General features: G+C 44.2%; 1 protein-coding gene across 2 annotated transcripts in view; it reads right to left on the bottom strand.

The window, feature by feature from the left end:
- The window catches only part of TMEM64 (transmembrane protein 64), a 42,352-nt gene extending 19,404 nt beyond the window's left edge, over window positions 1-22,948 (bottom strand). The window contains exon 1 of one of the 2 annotated variants that reach the window (XM_075582937.1): window positions 22,005-22,948. In XM_075582937.1, coding sequence (XP_075439052.1) covers window positions 22,005-22,661 — 657 coding nt within the window. In that variant the 5' untranslated portion in view covers window positions 22,662-22,948. The remainder of the gene's footprint in view (window positions 1-22,004) is intronic. The other variant, XM_075582931.1, reaches the window with a different exon arrangement.
- Window positions 22,949-23,264: the final 316 nt, after the last annotated feature.

Below are 23,264 nucleotides of genomic sequence, written 5' to 3'. Positions count from 1 at the left end.
GTTATACAATGATTTGTTGTCATAAAAACTAGATCCTGTGTTCAAGAACCAGCCTTCACATACATTCTTCTGTGCTATTTCCCCCCCCAAATCTTACTGGACTGACACCTTATGTTTCTCCCATTATAATTATTTTATTGGCCATTTTAGTTTCTTTCCATAATGGGCACATCATTTTAAAAGAAATGCCCTCATCCAATATTTAAGTATTTTGGCACCAACCTCATCATAAAAGGACAATGATCTGGATGTCAAACAGCAAATTCTGACTAACACTAAAATGCAAATGAAAGCACTGCTTTCAGATCAAGGGTAGAGAACCGGGCAGGCATGTGCCCCTTCACCCAGCAATGTGAACCATCCCGTCCCTCTGCAGACAGAGAGAGTACCAGCGACTGTGTCGTCCAAGAGCCGGGTTGAGGCTGCAGGTAGGAGGCAGAGAGCATAAGGGATACTGAAGAGGTTTTCATGAGGCTCTGTGAGGGTTTGGGGGGGGGGGGGGCGGAAAGAGGGGCACACTGAGCATGTTCAGGGCGTAGGAGGGTGGGGCCCCAGAGTAGGCCCCCTCCGCCACATGATTCAAATCAGAGGTGCAGTAGTGTAGCATTGCAGCAACATCCTACATCTAGTGACCGAAGTTTTAAAGAATTGTAGACATTTAAAACAAGGGCATTGCAATATAGTAACTGAGTACCTTCCTGCCACCAATACCTTAAGTAGTGCCGACAGTGTTATTTCTGCCATTTTTCCAAGCACAAGTCCGTCTAGAACTGCTTACAAACTAATTAATAGTGCCGGAGCACAAGATAAAGAGGGATTTGCCAAGGGTCAGTAACAAATTAGATTCCCAGCACTTTCTAGTGTGATCATTTTACACAAAGAAAATGCTGGTATGTTGGAGGTAGGTAAACAAGCAGCAGTGTGGATTGCTGTTTTTAAGTCAGCAATGGTAATTAAGTCACAGCAATAGCAGCATTGAAAACATTGCTCCTCAAGGACAAAACCTTTTCTCCATGTCTAAAATTCCAATGGTTTTCCAGAGCTACATTTACTTAATTACCTGTAATTTAAAACTCAAGTGATTTAGAGCTTTAAAGATGATAGCCCCCAAAAGACCTGCACTGTGATCTTGCAGATCAGTATAGCAAGAGTTTAACACCTTGATATGACCTTTTAAATAGGAAAGAGAAGTACATATTGGCACGATGGACGGAACTTAACAATTTTATATTTTGGGGAAGTAGATTGAGCATACAAGTTGAGCAAAATAAATTGTCATTTATTTCCTTACTAGACAGACACACAACAACCTTAGAATACACTTAATAAAAACACTTACTGAACAGAGAAACTGGATATAATGACCAGATAGGTGCAAAGCACCAGAAGATTGTACTTTAAAATGTAGTCCTTTTGCAAGGGCGCAAATTACCAGCCCAATCCTTCTGTGAGAGTGCAAAGCCTTTTCTGGTCCGTTGGGGTCTGAGAGAGAACCCCCAGCAATCACAGAGTCCTGACGCAGAGTTCTCTTCTTGGTTCCGATGTGATAAGACTTTGTGTTCTAGGATTGTGCTGCTGCTCTTGTCCGCTATTAAGCGGATGGAAGTCCGCTCACATTGTTGAATGAAAAATGAAAGACAACGGGGATAGCTTGGGCAGCATGTATATAGGGTTTGAGAGCCTAACCCCCTCATGGGATTTTTCTCATTCCCCAATCCCCGAATTGCTCACAGTTTGCAAAGGGTGCAATCTGGGATTACTTGTTCACACAGCGCCTGTGCTACATTGCCACCTTGGCTACTTAGCATAGGTGCACTCCCCTCTTTACCTGGCGTCTTCCAGGCTAGGGTTTGTCCCCCAAGGTGTGAACTAGCCCAGGATCTGTCAGTGAGCAACCATCCTGGCTATTTCACACTTGGTGGCTCTGGGGTCTTTCAACAGCAAAGCTTCCCCAGACACAGAGGTGTCGTCTCAACGGGGGGTCTGTGAAGTTTGAGTAGGAAGTTGCCCCCAGCTCATGTATGTAAAACATTTGGTAGCTAGTTGAATATCAAAGACAGATAGAAAAAAGGCATCCTGCCTGTCCCTTTAAAATCTGCCACAAAAATCCACTTTATTAAAAATAGGTGCTCCCCTTATCGCACATTTATAAATATGTATGTGCTTGGGATGTTACTCTGGGACTGCACACCAAATTTCATGGTTTTAACCCTTTCCGTTCCAGAGATAGCTTCTCCTTGACTGGCAATGATGGTCTATGGTTTTCTCCTGGCAATTGACTTGCGGTTACGGGATTCCCACATCAATTGACCTAGTTCCCACACCAATTGAGCAGCCGCCATTCAAGTTACGCTTACTAACCGGGACGGAGATACATTGTATCCGCGCGCACCACTTGATTGGAAACCGCAAGCCTGTGATTCAATTGACACTGCAGTTACGGCTTCTAGTCTCAGTAATGGATACCTATACCTTGCAATGGATCAAAGAGGCCGCGCCACGCTTAACCAATTATCTTGTGGTTTAGCGCTCGCAGAGGCATCTTGTGCCAAAGCCAAGAATGTCAGTTTATCATTGCATACACTACTGCAGGCACATATAATCCTGCAAAATGAGGACAAGGGACAGAGGAAAAAATAATACATGTACAGTGCATGGAAAATTAACCCCTTCATCCCCAGTGCGAAATAGGGGTAACCAGCCGAGCACACTGCCTTTATTAATGCGCTGATTATCCACAATTTCATTACACATATACAGGGAACATGTTTGCTTTTTTACAGTTAGCTGTGGTAAAGTTAGCCCTTTCCTATAATTGTGTAATACCTCGTTGGGTAATTCTCCCCTCTCCCGCCCCCCCAAAAAGCAAATAGTTTCCTTTATATCCCAATTTTAAAATTACTTGTTGACCATAAATGTAATCTTGGACAAAGAAACAAACTGCCATCTGCATCCCACATTCACCTCTATACAAAGTTTATAGCAAACACTGGTTGATGTGTGGGTCCTCAGTAGACTCCTGATCACAGTGTGCTCATATTTCAACTGTATATATATTAAAAAAAAAAAAAAAAACACACACACGCACGCACGCACACGTCTTTTGTTAGGCTACATATGCCCAGTAGGTAGTTCTGTTCAGATGTGCAATTACAATGGTCACAAATATGTATAGGCTGGTTGCAACTGCTGTGTTTAGCGAGGCATACAATTTTAACTTCTGCCTTACCAAGTGTTATAGGTCTCTCTAGCAGCAATCTAGGAAATCAATTATTGTACCACTATATGAGGCCATTTATGCTTAATCCTTCAGTAATGGTATGCAATCTTATTTCTAGGTGCTGACCAATTTTATTGTGATGAACACTCATCCGCCTAAACTCTATTCATTCTGTAATTTCGCTTTGTATGGACTAGTACATATATCACCATTAGGTCTTTCTACCCCAATTACAAAATGGTGACACAAATACACTGATTCCGCCATCAGTGACATCTATCTCTTTTAAGTTATTTTATCTAAATAAATGCTTTAAACACTCAAAAAAGGGGTTACATCTTGAGTTTCAAGCACACACAACTGCATGTTTATTTGAAAAGTGTATGATGTCCACCTGCTTTTTCCCTTAATCTTGCCCCTTCCCTCAGTACCAACCCCTCTAGCATAATATCTTGTCCTAATCTTCTCCCCGTCTCCTTATCCTGTGTTCCCTTTCCAACAAGCTGCTGGCTTGCTCTTCTCAGTCCCATCACCTCGAACATGTCATCTCAAATCTGACTCTGGTGCTCACCTTTGGTCCAAGTGGTGTGGGAGATGGGCAGAGGTGACGTTTTGAAGCTTCTCCTGCTCTCCCCAGATAGCAGCTCCACCTTATTCCATCTGCTCTTATTTTCTTCTTTTGGAGGTTCACACTGTCAGGTTTTTCTTCACAGTTTCACTGAAGTAGGCAATGAACTGACCCACCTGCCTTCACGTCCTCTGCCTCCAGCGGTCAGATTTTAAATTTAAGGTTTCCTTCAGCTTGTGACTCATCCATTCTTTTCATGGGACTGTCACAGATTGAACTCCCTCTCTCTAAATGCCATCTTTAGTCTTCCGCAAGGAACGGTCCCCCAGCACCCAAACTCCCTTTTCAGTTCTCAGTCTACCCTTTACCATGTCTCATCTTGTATCTTCAACTGCTGTCCTACTATAATTTCTTCACCACCTTGCTACACTTACACCTGGAATCTATGAACCTCTCAATTCTCCAATTCCCGCTGAATCAAACTCTTTCCTTTGTTATCCTTCTAGTACCGACAGCCTAGTCCAGTGGTTCCCAACTACAGTCCTCAAGAACCCACAAAAGGTCAGGTTTGAACAATATCCCTGCTGCAGAACAGGTGGCTCAATCAGTGGCATACAAAAGGAAAAAAGGTGATATAGAATTAGCGCTAATGATCTGGTATTAACAATCAATAAACCCTATATGAGGGTGAGCCCTTATGGGGTGCTGGGCAGCCTGGTGGAATACTGATAGTACAATCAGGGAAATGGAAAAAACAAAAAGAGATACCGGCGCCTAATAAGTCCAATTAGGTGATAGTCCTGGAATTCCAAATTGAATGATTCAAGTCCCAGAATGATGATTTAGCAATTTCTCAGTCTTAGGGTGACCAGATGGAGCTTCATTCGTTTGGAGAGGAACATGAAACGAAAAAAAACATAGCTAACGATAATTCATGTGAACATAGACTCGCATAGACTTACAAAACAACACAAACAAGACTAACAAAACACACACAAAAGCAAAGCTGAAAGTAAAAAGTTAGTTTAATACAACTATAAAATAATAAAATGTGTGGACGAAAAACTCAGGATATGCCAATCCGATGGAGTAAAACTGAAGCGCTACTCACAGGACGGCTATTAGGTAAAGGCAATGAGCGCCAAACAGGCAGATGAGGTCTGTCCTCCTCGAGCTGGAAATGTAATCCACCGGCGTGTTCCTCCGTGTCCCGTGCTCCTTGAAACCGGTAGTGACGTCACCGGATGTATCGTCACAGGTAGGCGGGACTTTCGGGCGGAGATCCTTCCTCTTTCTGCTCCAAAGCCTCAGCACTCAGCCTTCCTCTCCTCAGATCGTCTAAAGAGTATAAGAAAAAACCTTACGCGTTTCGTGCGCTTGCGCACCATTCCTCAGGGGTTATGAGTCATGTCAGTGGTGCCTGGTATATATCCTTATGCCGATGTTCCGATTGGCCTGTCAATTAAGACATTCTTAAAGCGATACCTACTTGGCACATAGTGAAAAACACTGACATTTGAATAGCTTTGCGTGGAAACAAAAACAAGAAACAACAAATACCTAACACAATAACTAAACATGATAAAACAACAATAAAAACATAAAAGATTCGTCATGATGCAGTGGCAGATGCTGGCATGTATATTGATGCAAAGACAGTTTACATGAAATCCAAGTCAGGAAATTACAAAAAAGCTTCTAAGTCAAAGTCTATATTAAGGCCTCTCGGCGTGTCTGTAACTCATAGATCCAGTATGCCTCACGCATACTGGATCTCTGTAACCTATTCCCACCTCTTATGCTGGCTTGGATGGTCCCAATGGCCTGATTTACTAATCCATTTGGATTTTTATTGTGGTATGAGAGGAAATGATGGGACACACTGAGTGACCAGTCCCTTCTTTATATTTATATATATGCTCATATATTCTCCTTTGGAACGTTCTACCTGTTCTTCCAACATACTGTAAGCCACAAGGGCATCGGAGTAAATATATGACATATACCGTATGGCAATTAATAAATGACTTGATAGGGTAAATTCTTTGAGTGACATTTGATCTAAACGTCTTTGCATTGCAACTATATGAACATGCCAGACATTTCGCACATTTAAAAAAAAACCTTTATCCATCTTATCACTTTTTTGCTTAGAATAATTGAGTGGGCAGCTTGGAGCCAATTTAGATTTTAGCTTTGTGGCCTTAGTAAATGTAATGGTTGGTTTAGGGGGAAGGATTTCAGCTAGGGTACTATCCCTCAGGAGAATTGGCCAATATTTATTGATAATCCGCCTAATCTTTGGTGCCATCTCATTATTTTGTGTAATGAATGGCATCATCTGATGGAATTTATTTTTTGAATCTTTTTTTCTTATATTTAAGTAGATCATCTCTTTCCAAACTAATTACTTGTTCTATTGCTTCATCTAGAAGATTCTCAGGGTAATTTCTATTAATGAACTTCTGCTTAAGTTCCTCGGCCTGAGATGCAAAAGTCCCAATATCAGAACAATTGCGTCTCAGGCGGAGGAACTGGCCCCTTGGAATATTTTTTATCCATAATGGATCATGTGAACTATCAGCTCTTAGGTAGGTATTAGCCTGCACTGGCTTAAAGAATGTTTTGTGTGTAACGTGTTTGTGATATAAAAAAAATCAATGTGATCAGTGCTTGATTTGAAAGTAAACTGAAGGTTTCCATCATTGCGATTTAAATAAGTGAAAAAAGTCTCTGTGTTTTACCACCAGACCAGATGAATATCACGTCATCAGTGTAACGTTTCCAGAGCACCAGGTTTGCCCCAAGGGGACAGTTGTTCCAGATAAAACCCTCTTCCCAACTGTCCATGAATAAATTAGCATAACTTGGGGCAAACCTGGTGCCCATGGCGGTTCCGACACCTGATTATAAAATTGGGAATTGAACGTAAAATAATTATGTGTCAAAATGTAACGAATACTGTCAACCAAAAATTGTTTTTTGGCTGGTGCCAGTTGGGTTGCTGACTCCAATTTTTGAGACACTGCCCTGCAGCCCAACTCATGGTCAATGACCGTATATAATGATGTTACATCTGCTGTTACGAATATAAAATCGGGCTGCCACCTCAACTCCCGCAGGATTTGGAGGGTATGGGTCGTGTCTCTCAAATAGGACTTGCTGTATACTACAAATGGCTGTAAATGATAGTCAATAAAATGTGATAAATTAGATGATAAAGCTGAAATAATAGGTCTACCCGGTGGTGCTGTGATGGGTTTGTGTATTTTGGGTATAAAATAAAAGGAGTGCGTGGGAATGGAATAAGCAGAAACTCTGCTTCTTCTTGAGTGATTGCCTCATTCTCCAAGCCAGTGCTAAGTAAAAACTCCAAGTCCACTTTATATTGTTCCAATGGGTCATTGAGAAGGGGAAGGTATGTGGCTGTGTCGTCCAATAACCTATTGGACTCTTGTATGTAGCAATGTCTATCCATTACCACTATACCTCCCCCTTTATCAGCAGATTTAATTACTATCGATTCAAAGCCTCTTTTTCCTGTATATTCAAATTGTCACCTTTAATTTTTTATGATCTACTGGAATGTTCTAGGTCCTTAGTGACCATCTCGACAAATGAACTGACTAGATGTCCCTGGGCAAATCTAGGATAGAATGTAGATTTCTTCTTGAAACAATTTGGTGGAGTCAAATCAATTTTAACTTCTTGATTTAATATGAGTTTGGTTAGAGATAGCATCCATCATAAAATATTTCTTTAAGTCCAATTTCCTGTCAAATTTGTGAACGTCAATGTATAGATTGAAACTATTAGGACCGCAAACCGGAGCAAAGGTGATTCCCTTGCCCAGTACGCGTTTTTCAAATTAGTCAATGAATACTGACTTAAATTAAATACATTAGAATGTTTGGTTTCCCTGTTCATTCGATTTCTACTAGTACCCCGTAGTGCCAAGTAGGTATCGCTTTAAGAATGTCTTAATTGACAGGCCAATCAGAACATCGGCATAAGGATATATACCAGGCACCACTGACATGACTCATAACCCCTGAGGAAGTGTGCGCAAGCGCACGAAACGCGTAGGGTTTTTTCTTATACTGTTTGGACGATCTGAGGAGAGGAAGGCTGAGTGCTGAGGCTTTGGAGCAGAAAGAGGAAGGATCTCCGCCCGAAAATCCCGCCTACCTGTGACGATACATCCGGTGACATCACTACTTGTTTCAAGGAGCACGGGACACGGAGGAACACGCCGGTGACGTCACTTCCGGTTCCAAGGAACACGAGACACGGAGGAACACGCCGGTGGATTACATTTCCAGCTCGAGGAGGACAGACCTCATCTGCCTGTTTGGCGCTCATTGCCTTTACCTAATAGCCGTCCTGTGAGTAGCGCTTCAGTTTTACTCCATCGGATCGGCATATCCTGAGTTTTTCGTCCACACATTTTATTATTTTATAGTTGTATTAAACTAACTTTTTACTTTCAGCTTTGCTTTTGTGTGTGTTTTGTTAGTCTTGTTTGTGTTGTTTTGTAAGTCTATGCGAGTCTATGTTCACACTACATACGAATGAAGCTCCATCTGGTCACCCTAAGACTGAGAAATTGCTAAATCATCATTCTGGGACTTGAATCATTCCATTTGGAATTCCAGGACTATCACCTAATTGGACTTATTAGGCGCCGGTATCTCTTTTTGTTTTTTTTCAAATCACTGGCATAGTCAAAGATTACTTTATTGCTCTTTAATGAAGCTGAAAATAAAAGAAAAAAACAACACATTTCTGTATTCAGGGTCACTGCATGCAAGCAGTGTGTAATGTGTGGGATTCTTAACCTCCAGGCTATAAAAGATTGACTTGTGAAGCAGTTGCAGATTTGCTCGACTGTAAAGGTTAAATATGTAACAGTGAAACGTACCAAACCACATAAAAGAATGTGACTGGGATCTTATAAAATGCATCTTGATAATTTAAAAACATGCTCAATCATGAAATTGAAAGTCAGGAAAGCATTGGAGGAGAATGCATTCAACAAGGGAAAAAAAAAAAAAAAGCCACGACACGTATGCAAGTTAAAAGGAAGGGAATTTTTTTTTAATCCGTCTCAAATACAAGAGATGAGCAAAATGTTCTCAGAAATTCGAATACGCCGAAAATATTAAAATTCCTTTCATCCGCAATTTCACAGATCAGTCTGAAAAAGGCTGGAGTGTGTTAGGTGAGAGTATAGAGCAGGGGTGCTAGAGTGTTTATATGTGGAGAATTCCCCTGAGGAAGGTCCTTCCTGGACCGAAATGTTGGGTTTAAGTGTGCTGTTTGTCATCTCTCAATACAGCTTATTTTGCTTTATCCGATTGTGCTGCTTTTGTGCCTTCTCTCCTGGGAAGACAGGGTTACTCTATTGTATACTATGGAGCATGCACCTTGACACCATCTATTTTGCTTGGAGTGCCAACACACACACAAAAAAAAAAAAAGTGGTGGCACGTGCCTTATAGCATAAATCTGTGTTGACATTTGTTTTCAATGAAAAAAAAGTAAAAATAGCACATTCACAAGTGTAGCTAGAACATGCACATTGAGAGATCTCTAAATCAGTGGTACTCATCTAGGAGTAACTTCTTATGCTCCAAAAGCAAAAGGGCAATCACTGTGATTCCAGGGTCCATGATGTATTGTAGGAGTCCATGCCTTGGAATCAACAGGAAACAAAATGGCAACAGGCTTGTCCAAATGCATCGGCTTTACCACTCAAAGTAGCGCTATTGTTTCAATACACGAGCCACTTGTGGAGATGTAATGCATCTGAACATCAGATCCCAACGCATTAAGTTAGCAAGTGAAACTTTCTTGGACTAAATCTATGTACTTTTTGTTGCAATTATCACTGTATTCACAGTATTTTTATATTCATTGGACACACACTGTGAACACTGAAGTTCTAGGGGGAAAAAAAAAAAAAGCAGCACCACCACTGCAAGCTCCTGTTACTGCTGCCAAGCCCACCAAGTCATCTGCAAAAAGGGATTTCATCCGTGTCACATTAAAAAATAAAAACATTCATGAATGCTGAACAAGCGCTTTCATTGATTTTACAAGACTCTGAAGAGCTGTTAAGACAGTCAGATGAAGAGGTAGAGTCACAGGGATTTGACAGAGGAGCAGGGTGTAAGACAAAAGGGGGGGAGGAGGGGTCATAGCAGTCAAACACAGTGTACTGACACGGGTGGAGATGGAGACAATGGGTCAACGTCGACACCACCTATACACAATTGCCTCATGGCGATTTAGATCTTGGTGTAATGGTGGGAGGGGGATGATTATTATTAAACGTCAGTTGGTGCTTTAAAAGACGTTTGTTCCATCTCTTTCCACCCCCAATTAGGTGCCGTTTGCAGTGAAATAAATAAGAAATATATATATATATATATATATATATATATATATATATATATATATATATATATATATATATATATATATATATACATATATACACACACACACACACACACACACACACACACACACACACACACACACACACACACACACACACACATACACATACACAAACACTTCGACAAATACGGTCCTCTGGACGCCCGGGGCGACTGCATTTTACCCCCTGGCGAGTTGTTTTAGAGGGGCGGCATTTTGCCATTCTCCTCCAACTGCACTTAAAATGGCCGCGCGACAAAAGCAGCACGCCACATGAGCAGTATCAGCCCCCTCCCCGCCCCCCTTAGCCTCATCCTACAGGAGCGTGGGAGGGGCGGGCACCAGACAGGAGCCACCAGGAGTGTTGCGGGGCCTGAGGGGAGAGTGCTCCTGATGCCAACATGAGGCGGACACAGCGGAGAACATGAGGCGGAGGCGGAGGCGGAGGCAGCGGCAACGGACCAGGGGGACACACGCGCACACCACCCCCTGCAGAGCCGAGGTAGCTATCCCGGGCCGGGAGGCTGCGGTGGGCTGAGCTCCAGCCGTCCCGGTGCTGTGTACCCCCAGGTTCCCCCCCCTCCTCACAGTCCCTGTGTCAGCCCGCGGAGCAGGAGATGGGAGCGGGGATGTCCTCTAAGTTCCCCGCTCCCCACCCGGGCCCCGTGTGAGCCAGCGGGACGGGAGATGGGATGTCCCCTCAGTTCCCCGCTCCCCCCCGGGCCCCGTGTGAGCCAGCGGGACGGGAGATGGGATGTCCCCTCAGTTCCCCGCTCCCCCCCGGGCCCCGTGTGAGCCAGCGGGACGGGAGATGGGATGTCCCCTCAGTTCCCCGCTTACCCCCGGTCCCCGTGTCAGCTCACGGGGCGGGAGATGGGGGCGGGAGATGGGGGCGGGAGATGGGGGCGGGAGATGGGGGCGGGAGATGGGGGCGGGAGATGGGGGCGGGAGATGGGGGCGGGAGATGGGGGCGGGAGATGGGGGCGGGAGATGGGGGCGGGAGATGGGGGCGGGAGATGGGGGCGGGAGATGGGGGCGGGGATGTCCCCTCAGTTCCCCGCTTCCCCCCGGTCCCTTTGTGAGCCTACAGGGTGGGAGATGGGATGTCCCCTCAGTTTCCCGCTTCCCCCCGGTCCCCGTGTCAGCCCACGGGGCAGTAGATGGGAGCGGGGATGACCCCCCCTGTCCCGCGGAGTGGGAGATGGGCGCGGGGAAGAGTGTGGTGGTGCTGGTAGCGGCCTTTCCTCTCTTTCTCCCCCCCCCCCGTGTGTGTATAGATAGAGAGTGTGTGTGGTGTGTAGATAGAGAGTGTGTGTGTATATGGGAGAATGTGTGTGTGCGCGCGCGTATATGGGAGAATGTGTGTGTATATGGGAGAGTGTGTGTGTGTATGTATATGGGAGAGTGTGTTTGTGTGTGTGTATATATGGGAGAATGTGTGTGTGTATATGGGAGAATGTGTGTGTGCGCGCGCGTATATGGGAGAATGTGTGTGTATATGGGAGAGTGTGTGTGTGTATGTATATGGGAGAGTGTGTTTGTGTGTGTGTATATATGGGAGAATGTGTGTGTGTGTATATGGGAGAGTGTGTGTGTGTGTGTGTGTGTATATGGGAGAATGTGTGTATATGGGAGAATGTGTGTGTGTGTGTGTATGGGAGAATGTGTGTGTGTGTGTGTGTATATGGGAGAATGTGTGTGTGTGTGTGTGTATATGGGAGAATGTGTGTGTGTGTGTGTGTGTGTGTATATATATATATGGGACAGTGTGTGTATGGGTGTGTGACACCAGAGGTACCCCCCCAATCAGTCACCCCAACCCCAACCGGTAGCCCAGTCAGTCGTCTCCCTCTCATTTACCCTATATATCTTTACCCTATATATCTTAACTGTCCTATACTACACCGAAATAACCTATACTGCTTTCTTCCAAATTTGACTCTCAAGTTTCACACGGGAGACATTGGAATCCCCCTAACCCAGAAGACAGGTAGAGAACACCTCCCCTCCAACTTATAACATTGCTGGAATGAGGTACCTGGACATTGAGGGACTGCGGATCAGGTAAGATCCCAGGTGGGATTGCTGCTTTAGATTGTGAAGCAGGGGCATCCAGACACTGGATAAAGGGTGCAGGAAACTAGTCATTCACATCTGGCTTTTTTTTGTAAATCCGACATTTACACATACGCGTAACCAGGACAAATTGTAGTATAATGTAATACAATAAATAAACTTATGTCAAAATTATGAAATGTATTTATTTTTTAAAGCGGTTCGGGACTAGGTGGCGAGTAGATTTTTGGGACACACATACACTTTACAAAATTGCTGGCTTGGATTGCTCCTTTATAAATCTTTTCTACTGCTACTGTATATAAAAAGCTTACAGGGTTAATCCATGTCCATTGTTTCGATGTATACAAAGCTAGAATCAGATTAAATCCATTTGACGGAGATTTACAGAAAGAAAAAAAAAATACATTTCACCAACTACAATAAAGCAAGATGCTTTCAAATATTATAATAACCTGTAATATTTGTCTTTTAAGACTGTGATACGGTTAATTATGCAGCCACCCAAGTGTGGAAACTGCCAATTAGTATATACAATCGGTCTGCTAGAACTAGAACTACACTAAAGTATTATTAATTTGCAAATTTGCTCAGTTTAGGATAAATACAACCACCTGCTACATAAAAGAAAAATATGCAGAAGGCTCATAATCTGGAGTTATACATTTTGCTCACGGTGATATAACAGGAGTCACGCAAATTACACAGTAGAAAAGTAACGAATGCAATAAAAATACAAGAAATAAGCAAGTCTATGAAACAAATGTAAAGTCTAAGAAATGCTGTGGGGGGGGGGGAAAGAGGAAAAAAAAATATTTCGGCCTTCAAAGTTTGCATTATGTTGCCTTAAGTAGACTTCTTGAAACAAAAAGATAGACAAAGCAATAAGAATGTAGAAGACATTGCCATGGACCACAAGGTCAAAACGTGCCTCATCGTTCTCTGCATGTTTGAAGTAAATTATAAAGTCTAAACTTTAAATGACGCTCACAGCATACAAACAAAAAAGTGTGCGGCACGTACACGCTCATTCGCAGAGGGGCACGCACACTATATTACGGGCCACACACACACTCTTGACAAAAAGGTCCCAATGGGGACCAAAACATTGATCACCTGATACATTCAGGTTTTGGAAGTGGGGGGGAAAAAAAAAAAAAAAAAGAGGGAAGTGTGCTGGACTTGTAACACAAGATTTAAGACTTTCACCATATCACCGCCATTGGTTCACTTTAGTTCTACAGTACGTAAGAAAGAAGGGGGGGGGGGGGGGGAGAACATTTAGCTCTGTCATATGATATGTCAAAATACAAGAGCACTTAGGACTAAGCATTCATCACTTACCCATCAAGTATTAGATCATAACATTAATACAACTATTTTCAAGTAATAGAAGATATCCTAAGTTAGATATGAGCACCTGACAAAGGCAACTAATGAGGAATGTTCAGTGATATTTGTGTTGTGCTTTCTGAAGTTCCACATCTGGGTCTAAATTTGAGGAAACCATCAAGATACAATTTGTGCTTCTGTAACTATTTCTTTGTTCCCTGGGCATGCTAGGCTGGTAAGACACGTACCTAGCCTACATGCCCAGAGATCAGGGTTTAGCCGATTCCACGAAGGGCTTGAGAACAAAGGAGAGTGGGTATAGCCTGACCTATCTGGGAGCCATTGTCTGCCTCAGACAGAAATCCACTTCTCATCAAGAGATAGCAGGTCAGTATTAACATGGGCAGGTAGGCACGGTTCTAATTGGCTGGTTTGTAATGCGCGATCTCTTTGCCTCAGCCTCCCTGACACACCCTCAGCCAGGATTGGCAAACACACGCAAGCTCACGCACAGCGATTGGCCCAACACCACCCCGTTCTCCATATCATATGAAGGCGGGGATTCTAGAAAAAGTGCAGCCAATCTCAGCTCCGCAGACTGTGCTTAGGCTACTGTGGAGAGGTACTAAGTGGTGTTCTCAGAGGCTGTGCTGGAAACACCCAAAACCGAGCCTGCCTGCTATTCCGAGTGGGAGATTTAAAGCTGCTCTGCTTTAACTTAACTTGCATCCATCATTGCCTGGCGTTCTGAACCCGCCACAGGAGAGGAAGCTTTGTCAGGTAAGCGATGTTGGTGGTGCCGGGCACCTATGACTGCTAGAAATACCCCTGTATGGAGCGAGTATAGCTCTGTTGATGATATTGTGTTATGTCAGCTGGCTCGGGACAGAATAAACAAGTGTATTTGATCTGTGACCTGTCTGGTATTGATCCCGATGTCACGTCCTGGTCTCCTGTAACGGACACACGGACCACACGGACAAGCTAAAATAGCCCAATCCCGAAATAAAAAAATAAAAAACATAAAATTATTATGGCCAAGGATCAATAAAATAATGAACAGGTGTCCCCAAATTCTTGGCTAAATGTAATCAGAAATAAGACTAGAAAGCCCGGTCTGAGACATTTTGGCACGACCAAACTGCCAACAGCACTGCTGGACACGCTGCTGCTTCACATTCGCCACAATTTTTAAATGTCTGAATGCAAATGCTTCTGCTAAGCAGGACACTCGGCGTGGGCACCGCAAAGAAGGTTTTAATAAAATGATTTTTTTTTTTTTAAATTGTTTAGAAATAAATCTTTTCATTTTCTTGCAACAAGTTTAAGAACTCCTGGCCTCTCCTGCCACTCCCGTCGCAAGAACATATAAAGATTAATTAAAAAACTTGTAATCATTTATTTAAAAAAAACAAAAAAAACAAATACACTTTTGGTGACTAAGGAGGGCGCGCTGAGGGCCCAGCGGCCGCACAGTGTGTCCTGCTTAAACGGGCATATTCACATGTGAAGTAGCAGCTGGGACAATTAAAGATTGTGGTGGCAAAATGTGAAGAAGCAGCATGGTGCCCTGTGGAGAAATGTCAAGCAGTAAGTTTCCCCGGCGGCGACATGCCAGGCAGCCGAACATCTCATTCCGCAGAAAGCCAGGTGGCAAAGCAATGTGCCAATGTAACCGATACTTCCCCTTTATTCAACTTTCTAAAGTTGTTCTATTAAACTTTGTAACTAGATAATGATATGACAGTTAGACAAATCTAATGTCATAAAAATGAGTCGTTTAGGCACTGAACATGTTGTGCAATTCCCATTATAGTGCTACAGCTCTTCCAATACATATTTAAAGCATTAATCTTTGCTTTATTATCCCTCTGTTGCATCAGGTAGTCTGGACAAAGGTTAGAGTGGATTTTAACAACGGTACTTTGCAATGGTGTGGTGACAGAGGCAAAAAGGTCTTCCTAGGCAAAAACAGACTATCCATAAAAGAAAGACTTTTGAACAAATGAGAGGGACCTTGCTCTAACTCAGGGGTCTCCAAACTCAGTCCTCAAGGGCCGCACACAGGCCGGCTTTTATGGATATCCCTGTTTCAGCACAGGTGGCTCAATCAGTGGCCCAGTCAAGCACTGAGCCACCTGTGCTAAAACAGGGATATCCATAAAAGTCGGCCTGTGTGCGGCTCTTGAGGACCGAGTTTGGAGACCCCTGCTCTAACTAAAGTTATAGTTAATAAATAAAGTGCTGTGTGCTACCAGGGAGGTGGACAGACTATTAGAGAGCGAAGTGAGTGGTATCCAGAAGACAACTCAGAGAGAAATCCCTATAGTGGTGCACAACAGACCAAAATATAATGGAACGGATAGTTCTACAAACTCTGAACGATATTAAAAATCTATACTTTATTAATACAAACTAACATAAATATTAAATAAAAAGCAATGTTAACCACTGTCAAAGTCAGATAAACTCCTATTTAGCAAGTGCCGAGTGATGAACCTGCGTATCAGGGTAATACACACACTACAGTATATGGCATGTGGAGTAAGTGGACCCTCAAATCAAACTATAATCATTGGCTTGCGGTGGCTTATCTGTAAAAAGAATCTTAGGGCTCACCCTGGTTACACTCCAGTGGTAGCATATAAACTGGTGAAATTCAAAATTGTCTCTAAGAGTGCAGGTTCAGTTTTTTGGCAGCACCCTAGCCATGAATAAATATATGACTTGGCAGATGGGCCGTGCTAGTCGGGTGCCACCTGACTTAGAGCGAAATATATTTGTTTCTTACATAACACCGATTGCACAGTGCTTTATGTAGATATTATACGCACAATGAGAACTTGCCTAATTGTAAGATATCTCATTTTGGTGCCCAAGGCACATGGAGATTGAGCAACTTGCACAAGGTTACATTAAAAACAGGATGAAATTGGGTAAAGGGGAAATATAAATGTGCGGGTGGACCAAAATGTTCATATACTGTATAAACATTTTACCTTCAGCCACGCCACAGTAAACCAGAAATAAGTGGCCAGCATCCTGTTGAAGATATATGTGAGCCAATCATACTGCAATATTAACTTTGCTGTTCTGTTCAGCCCTGTTTAAAGCATTTGTTTCCTGTTGTAAAAAAAAGTGTAAATCAGAGCCACAGGACATAAAGCAATCAGGTTAGGTGTTATTCTGTCAACAAAACCAGAGATGGGGAAAAAATAATAAAATACAAATCGGAAAAAAAATAAAAAATATATGAAAACCCAGAACACAATGCATAGCATAAGGCTACGCTTATAGTGCCGGCTAAGGTCGGTGGAAAAATCAAATTGAGATGACTGCTAGAGATCAAGCCGTCGCGCTTACTGTAAGCGCACCCGGCAATGCATTTTTTTTGGACGTGACGTCGCTATAAGCACAACCTAAGTTACTCAAGTTGGCACCTCTTTTTGGCATTTCCCTTACTGGAAGAGTCCTGGTCTTGCCCTTTCGTACATTGGACTGCCCTCCCTAAAAAGTCTAAGGCATGCTCAGAGGCAAGATACCAACACTATAGGTGGGGGGGTAGGGAGGGGGCAAAACAAAATGCATTATATTGTTAAAGTCTTTCAATTTATAACAATCTCATTATGTTTATAGGTTACAGCTCCTTATGAACAACGTTCATTCAGCCATGTCTGAAAGTGTATACATTTTTAGCCACGTCAAGAACACAAAATATCACCTGGGCAACAGAATTTCTGGTCCATTTTATTATTTTAATAAAATGTTTGTTTACCGTGTGTAATGCAGAGGATATGTGCACTTCAAGTATCGTTTGCATTTTCTGCACAAGCAAGCTTATGGACACCTTAGATTCTAGTGACAATCTATAATCCACTACTTGTGAATTTTCATTGCAAACAGTTTGTCTTAAGTAATGTTAACATGTTCTTGTAATACTTTGCTCAGCATGACCGTTATGGGTCATCATCATCAAGTTTGTGATTGTATATAAATCCCATCACTTAGTGCACCAATATATGCTCTTTGCATATAATGCTTGGTTAAGCTACAAACTGCTCTTCACATATAGTCCTAAAAAAAAAAAAAACACACAAACACACACACACACACACACACACACACACACAGTTGCCTTGGTTCTGGTTTTACACAACCACTCCATGTGTTCTATAAAGTAAGACAAAAACAAGATACCCCAGTGCTAAATGTTGAGCTTCTGTCGCCTGAAATTAGCCACTAAACCAAAACGTTTTGAGCTTTATTGAAAATTTACTGTGTGCTTGAAAAGCAAATGCTGACTACATAGTTATACAAGAGTTACCACAAAGTGGTAAACCTTAAATAACAGTTAGCCATAAATAAACTAGATCTAATTGTAAAATTCTTTTATTTATTTTAAAATCGTAACGCCCTGTATTATTTAAAACTTATGTGGCCAGAGAAATGACAGCTGAAAACCAGCAGAAGATTTACGAGCACAGAATATAGATACTTTGAATTCTTTACACTGTTCAAAGAATCAAAAAAGGGTATACAGTACATTATATAGTAAAGAGAAGGCTGTAAGGGAGTGTATGCTTATTATACATGCAACAGTCACTTTAGATTTAGAAAACAGGATACTGTACATAGCAGAGCCAATAAAGCAGATGTCAAAGGAAAATAATGCAGAGGTTCATCTTTCGTTTAGAAATATTACGAAAGAAAGCAGAGATTTAGAAGAAAACATGCAACTGGAAATATTTTATCATATGCATTAACTATGGATAGATTCTCTAAAGTAAAGAGCCTCAACAATCTTTATTAAGTACTAGCTGATCTACCCGGCGTTGCCCAGGATTTAATTTTCCCGCTCCCCCCTGTCTCCACTCTCCCCACCCGTCTATCTCTGTTCCACCCCTCTTTCTCCGCTCCCCCCTCTCTGTGTCTCTGTCCCCATTCACCTCTCTGTGTCCAACTTCCCTTCTCTCCCAACTCTTTTCTTGGGCGTTTACCCCCCCCCCCCTTAGCTTTAATGCAGCCCCCCCCCCCCCTCCTGTTCCGTGCGTTGGGGCAGGCTTAGCAGCTGGCCGAGATAATCGTGATCGGCGTCGCCCCTGAATTTCCGTGAGGCGGTAGGAGGGTGCAGTGTCGGCGCACGGGAGGGTAAGCGAGTGTGAATGTTGTGGCGCCCCTGAAGGGAAAGTGAGGATCTAATAGCAGGCCTGGTGGTTTGGCAGCGGTGGCGCCACTAAGGGGGAAGGGAATCTTGAGGGATGCAAGAGGTGTGGGTGTGTGAGACAGTGAAGGGACGCAAGAGGGGGGGGGGGGGGGGGAAGAGAAGACAGTGTGCGGTCCTGGCAATGAATTTCCAGTCAGGCATGCGCAGAACGGGCGGGGGCGTCCGGCACGTATGCGCATACCGCAGGTTGCACGCGCGCATACCATAGGTTGCGCGTGCGCATACCATAGGTTGCACATGCGCAGAACAGCAAAAATGACGGTTTGCGCATGCGCAGAAGTGAAAATCGCCGGATCTGCTTTCCAGCAATTTTCGCAATACGGCGGGCCTTTGGAACGGAACCCGCCATATACCAGGGGCCCTGCTGTACATACAAACAAAACAGATTAGTAGATTACATTACTACTTATTGGTTCAACATGAAACTAGATGTCTCTGACGAAGCGCCAGCTAGGCGTGAAACGCGTAAGAGCTACCCTCCATTCCTCTGTCTGCACCATGATGTTCGAATAAAGATTACCTTTTAACCACAAGCTGTTATCCTGATCATCTTTGGCTGTGCCCTACCACACTGCGTCCTGCAGCATACTCATCTACTCATCATTATCACGGATGCACGCCACCAACAAGAAGAAGACAGGCTTTTCTCATGTGAGTGTTTTACCCTTTTCTTTGCTGGAAGGTGTATTATCAAGGTGGTTGCAAGCGTGTGTGACATTGTCCTCATTAGGAGTAATGTGGTGGAGCTAATCATTCTCCACTCTCAGCACCCCTAGGACTTTAATATATATGTCCTATACACAACGCTCACCTATACACTCATCACTCACATTTATATCAGACGCCTGCATCACTATATCTTCAATCAAGAAATTCTATATGGACATTATTACAAGTATTCCTCTACAGTCATTCTGAGCACTATTGATGAACTTTGTTCCTCTTGTGGAGGTTAGTTTCAGCAAGTGAAATTGTCCGGTGCAGACTCGCACACTCACGTAAACAAAAAAAAAAAAAAAAAGACTTTCAACCACGCTCAATTTGTCTGCAATGCCCCCCACGCGCGCGCTTGCGAAATAGCAGACACCCGGCGCTCATGCTTGGAGAGCTGGTGACGTCACCGCTTAAGCATAAGCGCGGTCAGTGCAAGCGGGGCCGCAGCTATCGAGAGAACACATTGCGAGCACCTCGGAATTTCCAACTGCAGATACAGCCAATGTTATGGCAACCCATGGCACCTTTTTGGGTGAAAAGGTGACAGCTCTGCCTACTTCCCACAACTTATATAAAAAAAAAAAAAACAATGGCCGCTTCTAGCGCTGGCTCGTCATGTCCTGCGGCAGCATTGGTTGAACAGCTCACTTGACGCGACCGCCGCGTGAAAAAACAAAATCATTTGTCTTTTCAAAATTCTGCCCCTCGGTTGCGCTACATTGCACCTACTATGGCCGCCCCGTATCAGATGCTGCACCGTCTTCACAAAACTAGAGTTATCCATGGCCAAGTTCAGTAATGTGACATTTCTCTTCTGCAGACATGATTTAAATTGAGGTTACAGTTTAAAGTGATATTTCTATTAACTCCAGTGGCTGAGTAAATTCTGTAACACTGCTAAACAGACAAAAAAAAAAAAAAAACACATTCTCTATAATTATTCATAATGTTTGTTACCCGCACAATCACAAGAGAATATTAGCTCCCAATATTTTCTTTTTGATGGTAAATCCTCTACCTTGCTTTCCGAATACAGGTGACACCCTTATTCTTTTAATGCTTCAAAATTTACAAGTTACGCTAAATAATCTCACAGTTTTAAATTGTACACCAAAAAAAAAAAAAGTAGTATTTAACATTTCCCACCCTGGTTTACATTTCAAACGTGTTTTACTTTATAATGTTTCATGGAACTTAGCTCAGGGCTATGGCTGCTTGAAAATCAATGCATTAGATGGATTAACAAAGTAAACCAAAGAAGTTAAAATTTACAATCCCTTGTAGTTTGCCCAATAAATAATTTTGTAAGCAAAGTACAATGTAATTGACTTCAAGCAAATGCATTGGCTGTAAAGGACAAAACAATATTGGGGGTTTCCAAAAATTGTAACCACCACCTGTTGCCCCTAGGACTATGCCTTCCCAGCTGAAATGTTAAAAAAACAAACAAACAAAACAAAAACTTGTAATTACTTTCACCAAGTAACAAACTGACAGTCAAAATCCTTACTACTTTACAAGAGAATTTATAAAAAGGCTCTTGGCTAAAACTTTTAATAGTCAGTTTTATAATTTACAATATAATATTTACCTGGAGAGAGCTGGTGATGTCAATAGTAAAAAAATTACTAAAGAGTAAAAGTGGACAATACTTAAAACGTGGTGAAAAGAGCACAGCACAGATGGAACGGGGGAGAGGGGGTGATGAATAGGTTATTTAGGGGTGGTGTAAAGGCAGATAAATGAAAAAGAAAATATAGTCAAGGTACGCTGATGCTGATAAAGCAAAAGTGATGCAATGGTGGGGCGATGAAGCAGGGTGTCTATGAATAGCATGAAGTAGCAAATGCTTAGAGTGCAGAGATAAGGAAAGTATGTGTTGTAGGCAAGGTGTAACGGTCTAGGACGGCTTTGCCGCTGTCCACTTCGCCGCTAGTGTAAATGCTTAACCCAAAAACCCACCACCCCGAGCCCTTACCCTACCACCCACTACCCCAAAACCTACCACCCCGAGCCCTTACCCTACCACCCAAAAACCCATTACCCCGAGCCCTTACCCTACCACCCAAAAACCCAGTACCCTAAGCCCTAGCCCTACCATCCACTACCCCAAGCCCTTACCACTACACAAAAAAACACCTTAAAAATCAAGCCCCTACCTAACCACTCCTTAAAGTAACCACCTCCCCTACACAGTAATACAACTTTACCTAGGAGCGACCGGGTGCGGGGTAAGTCGCAGTGCAACAGCCACCACCAAATGTCCCATCCCCATCCAGGTGGTCCAAGTGTTGGGTGGAGATGGGGCAGTATAAGGCGGAGTATAGATATGGTAGGGACGTGGAGAGTAGAGATGGTAGAGGTATGAAGGAGGGGGTCATACATACAGTATATTAAAATCAGGCAACGATCCAGGTGCCACTTACCGAAAACACTGCGTTTTGGAGGCCGAAGGGTATGGGGGTGAGCCTGGCCAGGGCCACCACTTTGAGCCCGCTGCCCCCCTCCACCACCCGTATCACGGCTCCCAGCCGGTGGTTGCTCCCGATCTTGCTCAGCACCCAGCGAGTGAGCACCTTCTTGCACACCAGGTGGGCCACGAAGGTGCCGATCAGCACCCCGACCATGACCAGCCCGATGCCCAGCACCAGGCCGTACAGGTAACCGGCCGCCACGTTGAGCACGATGTAGCCCCACACGCAGGGCAGGGACACCAGGATGAAGAGCGCGATGAAGAGCAGCACCCCCACCACGCTGTCCAGGCTCTCCGCCCACAGCAGCAGGTCCTGCAGGTAGTGGCGGGCCAGCGAGGCGCAGCACACCGCGCTCAGGCCGCACAGCAGCAGCGCGCTGCGGCACCAGCAGACCCCCGGGCAGCCCCCCGGATCCCCGGCTGCAGCCGCCGAGCCCTCCGGGGGGGAAGGAGGAGGCTGCAGGAGGGCGTAGTAGTGGTGAGGAGGGGGAGGATGCTGGTGGGTTTCCCCCGGCGAGTCCGGGCAGTCGGGGGGTTCCCGGCCCCGCAGCCAGCGGCCCAGCGCCTGCCGTCCGTAGAAAGCGAGGAGCTGCAGCGCGGAGCCCGCCATCCCGGGAGGACACCCGGGGGGAAGGGAGTACGGCGGCTCCGGGCGGGAGATGAGGAGCCGCCTTCACTGCGGAAGCTACCTGCACACCCAACGCAGCTAGCTACCCTCGGGGCCCCGTGCCCCAATCCCCTCTGCAGCGCATCGCACAGCGCGGACTCCGCTGCAGACCGGTCGCAGGACTAGTTGTGTGGCTGCTGGGGATGGGGGGGCGTGGCATAAGTCGTCACGCGGACACTGCCCCCGCCTCTACCTCCAGCGGGCTTTCTATTGGAGAAGAGGCGGGGCTGAGAAGCGCGTCGCAGAGCAGTTCCCCGCCCTTCCGCTGAGCTGCTACTGAATAAAGTCCCGGCAGGCGGGGCGTGTGACTGCAGAGTCCTCCTCCAAGTGCAGGCATAGTCAAATCTGTGAGGAGATGACTCCGCCCCCAGGTCCACAGCCACGCATGTAGAATTACCTCCTGCACACACACATCTGTCCTTTCTCTGCACTGTTGCCAGCTGTGGGAATTGTGTCACAAATGTGTGCTAATGCATAGATTAGTCCGGAATTAATGTAGATGTCCTAGGTCCGTGGTATCAGTATTTTAAAAACTGCCGATCCCTT

This window comes from Ascaphus truei, chromosome 2 (assembly GCF_040206685.1).
Source record: "Ascaphus truei isolate aAscTru1 chromosome 2, aAscTru1.hap1, whole genome shotgun sequence".
Classification (NCBI taxonomy): Eukaryota; Metazoa; Chordata; class Amphibia; order Anura; family Ascaphidae; genus Ascaphus; species Ascaphus truei.
The sequence above is the reverse complement of the archived record's forward strand: the minus strand, read 5'-3'. Positions and strand labels throughout refer to the sequence as shown.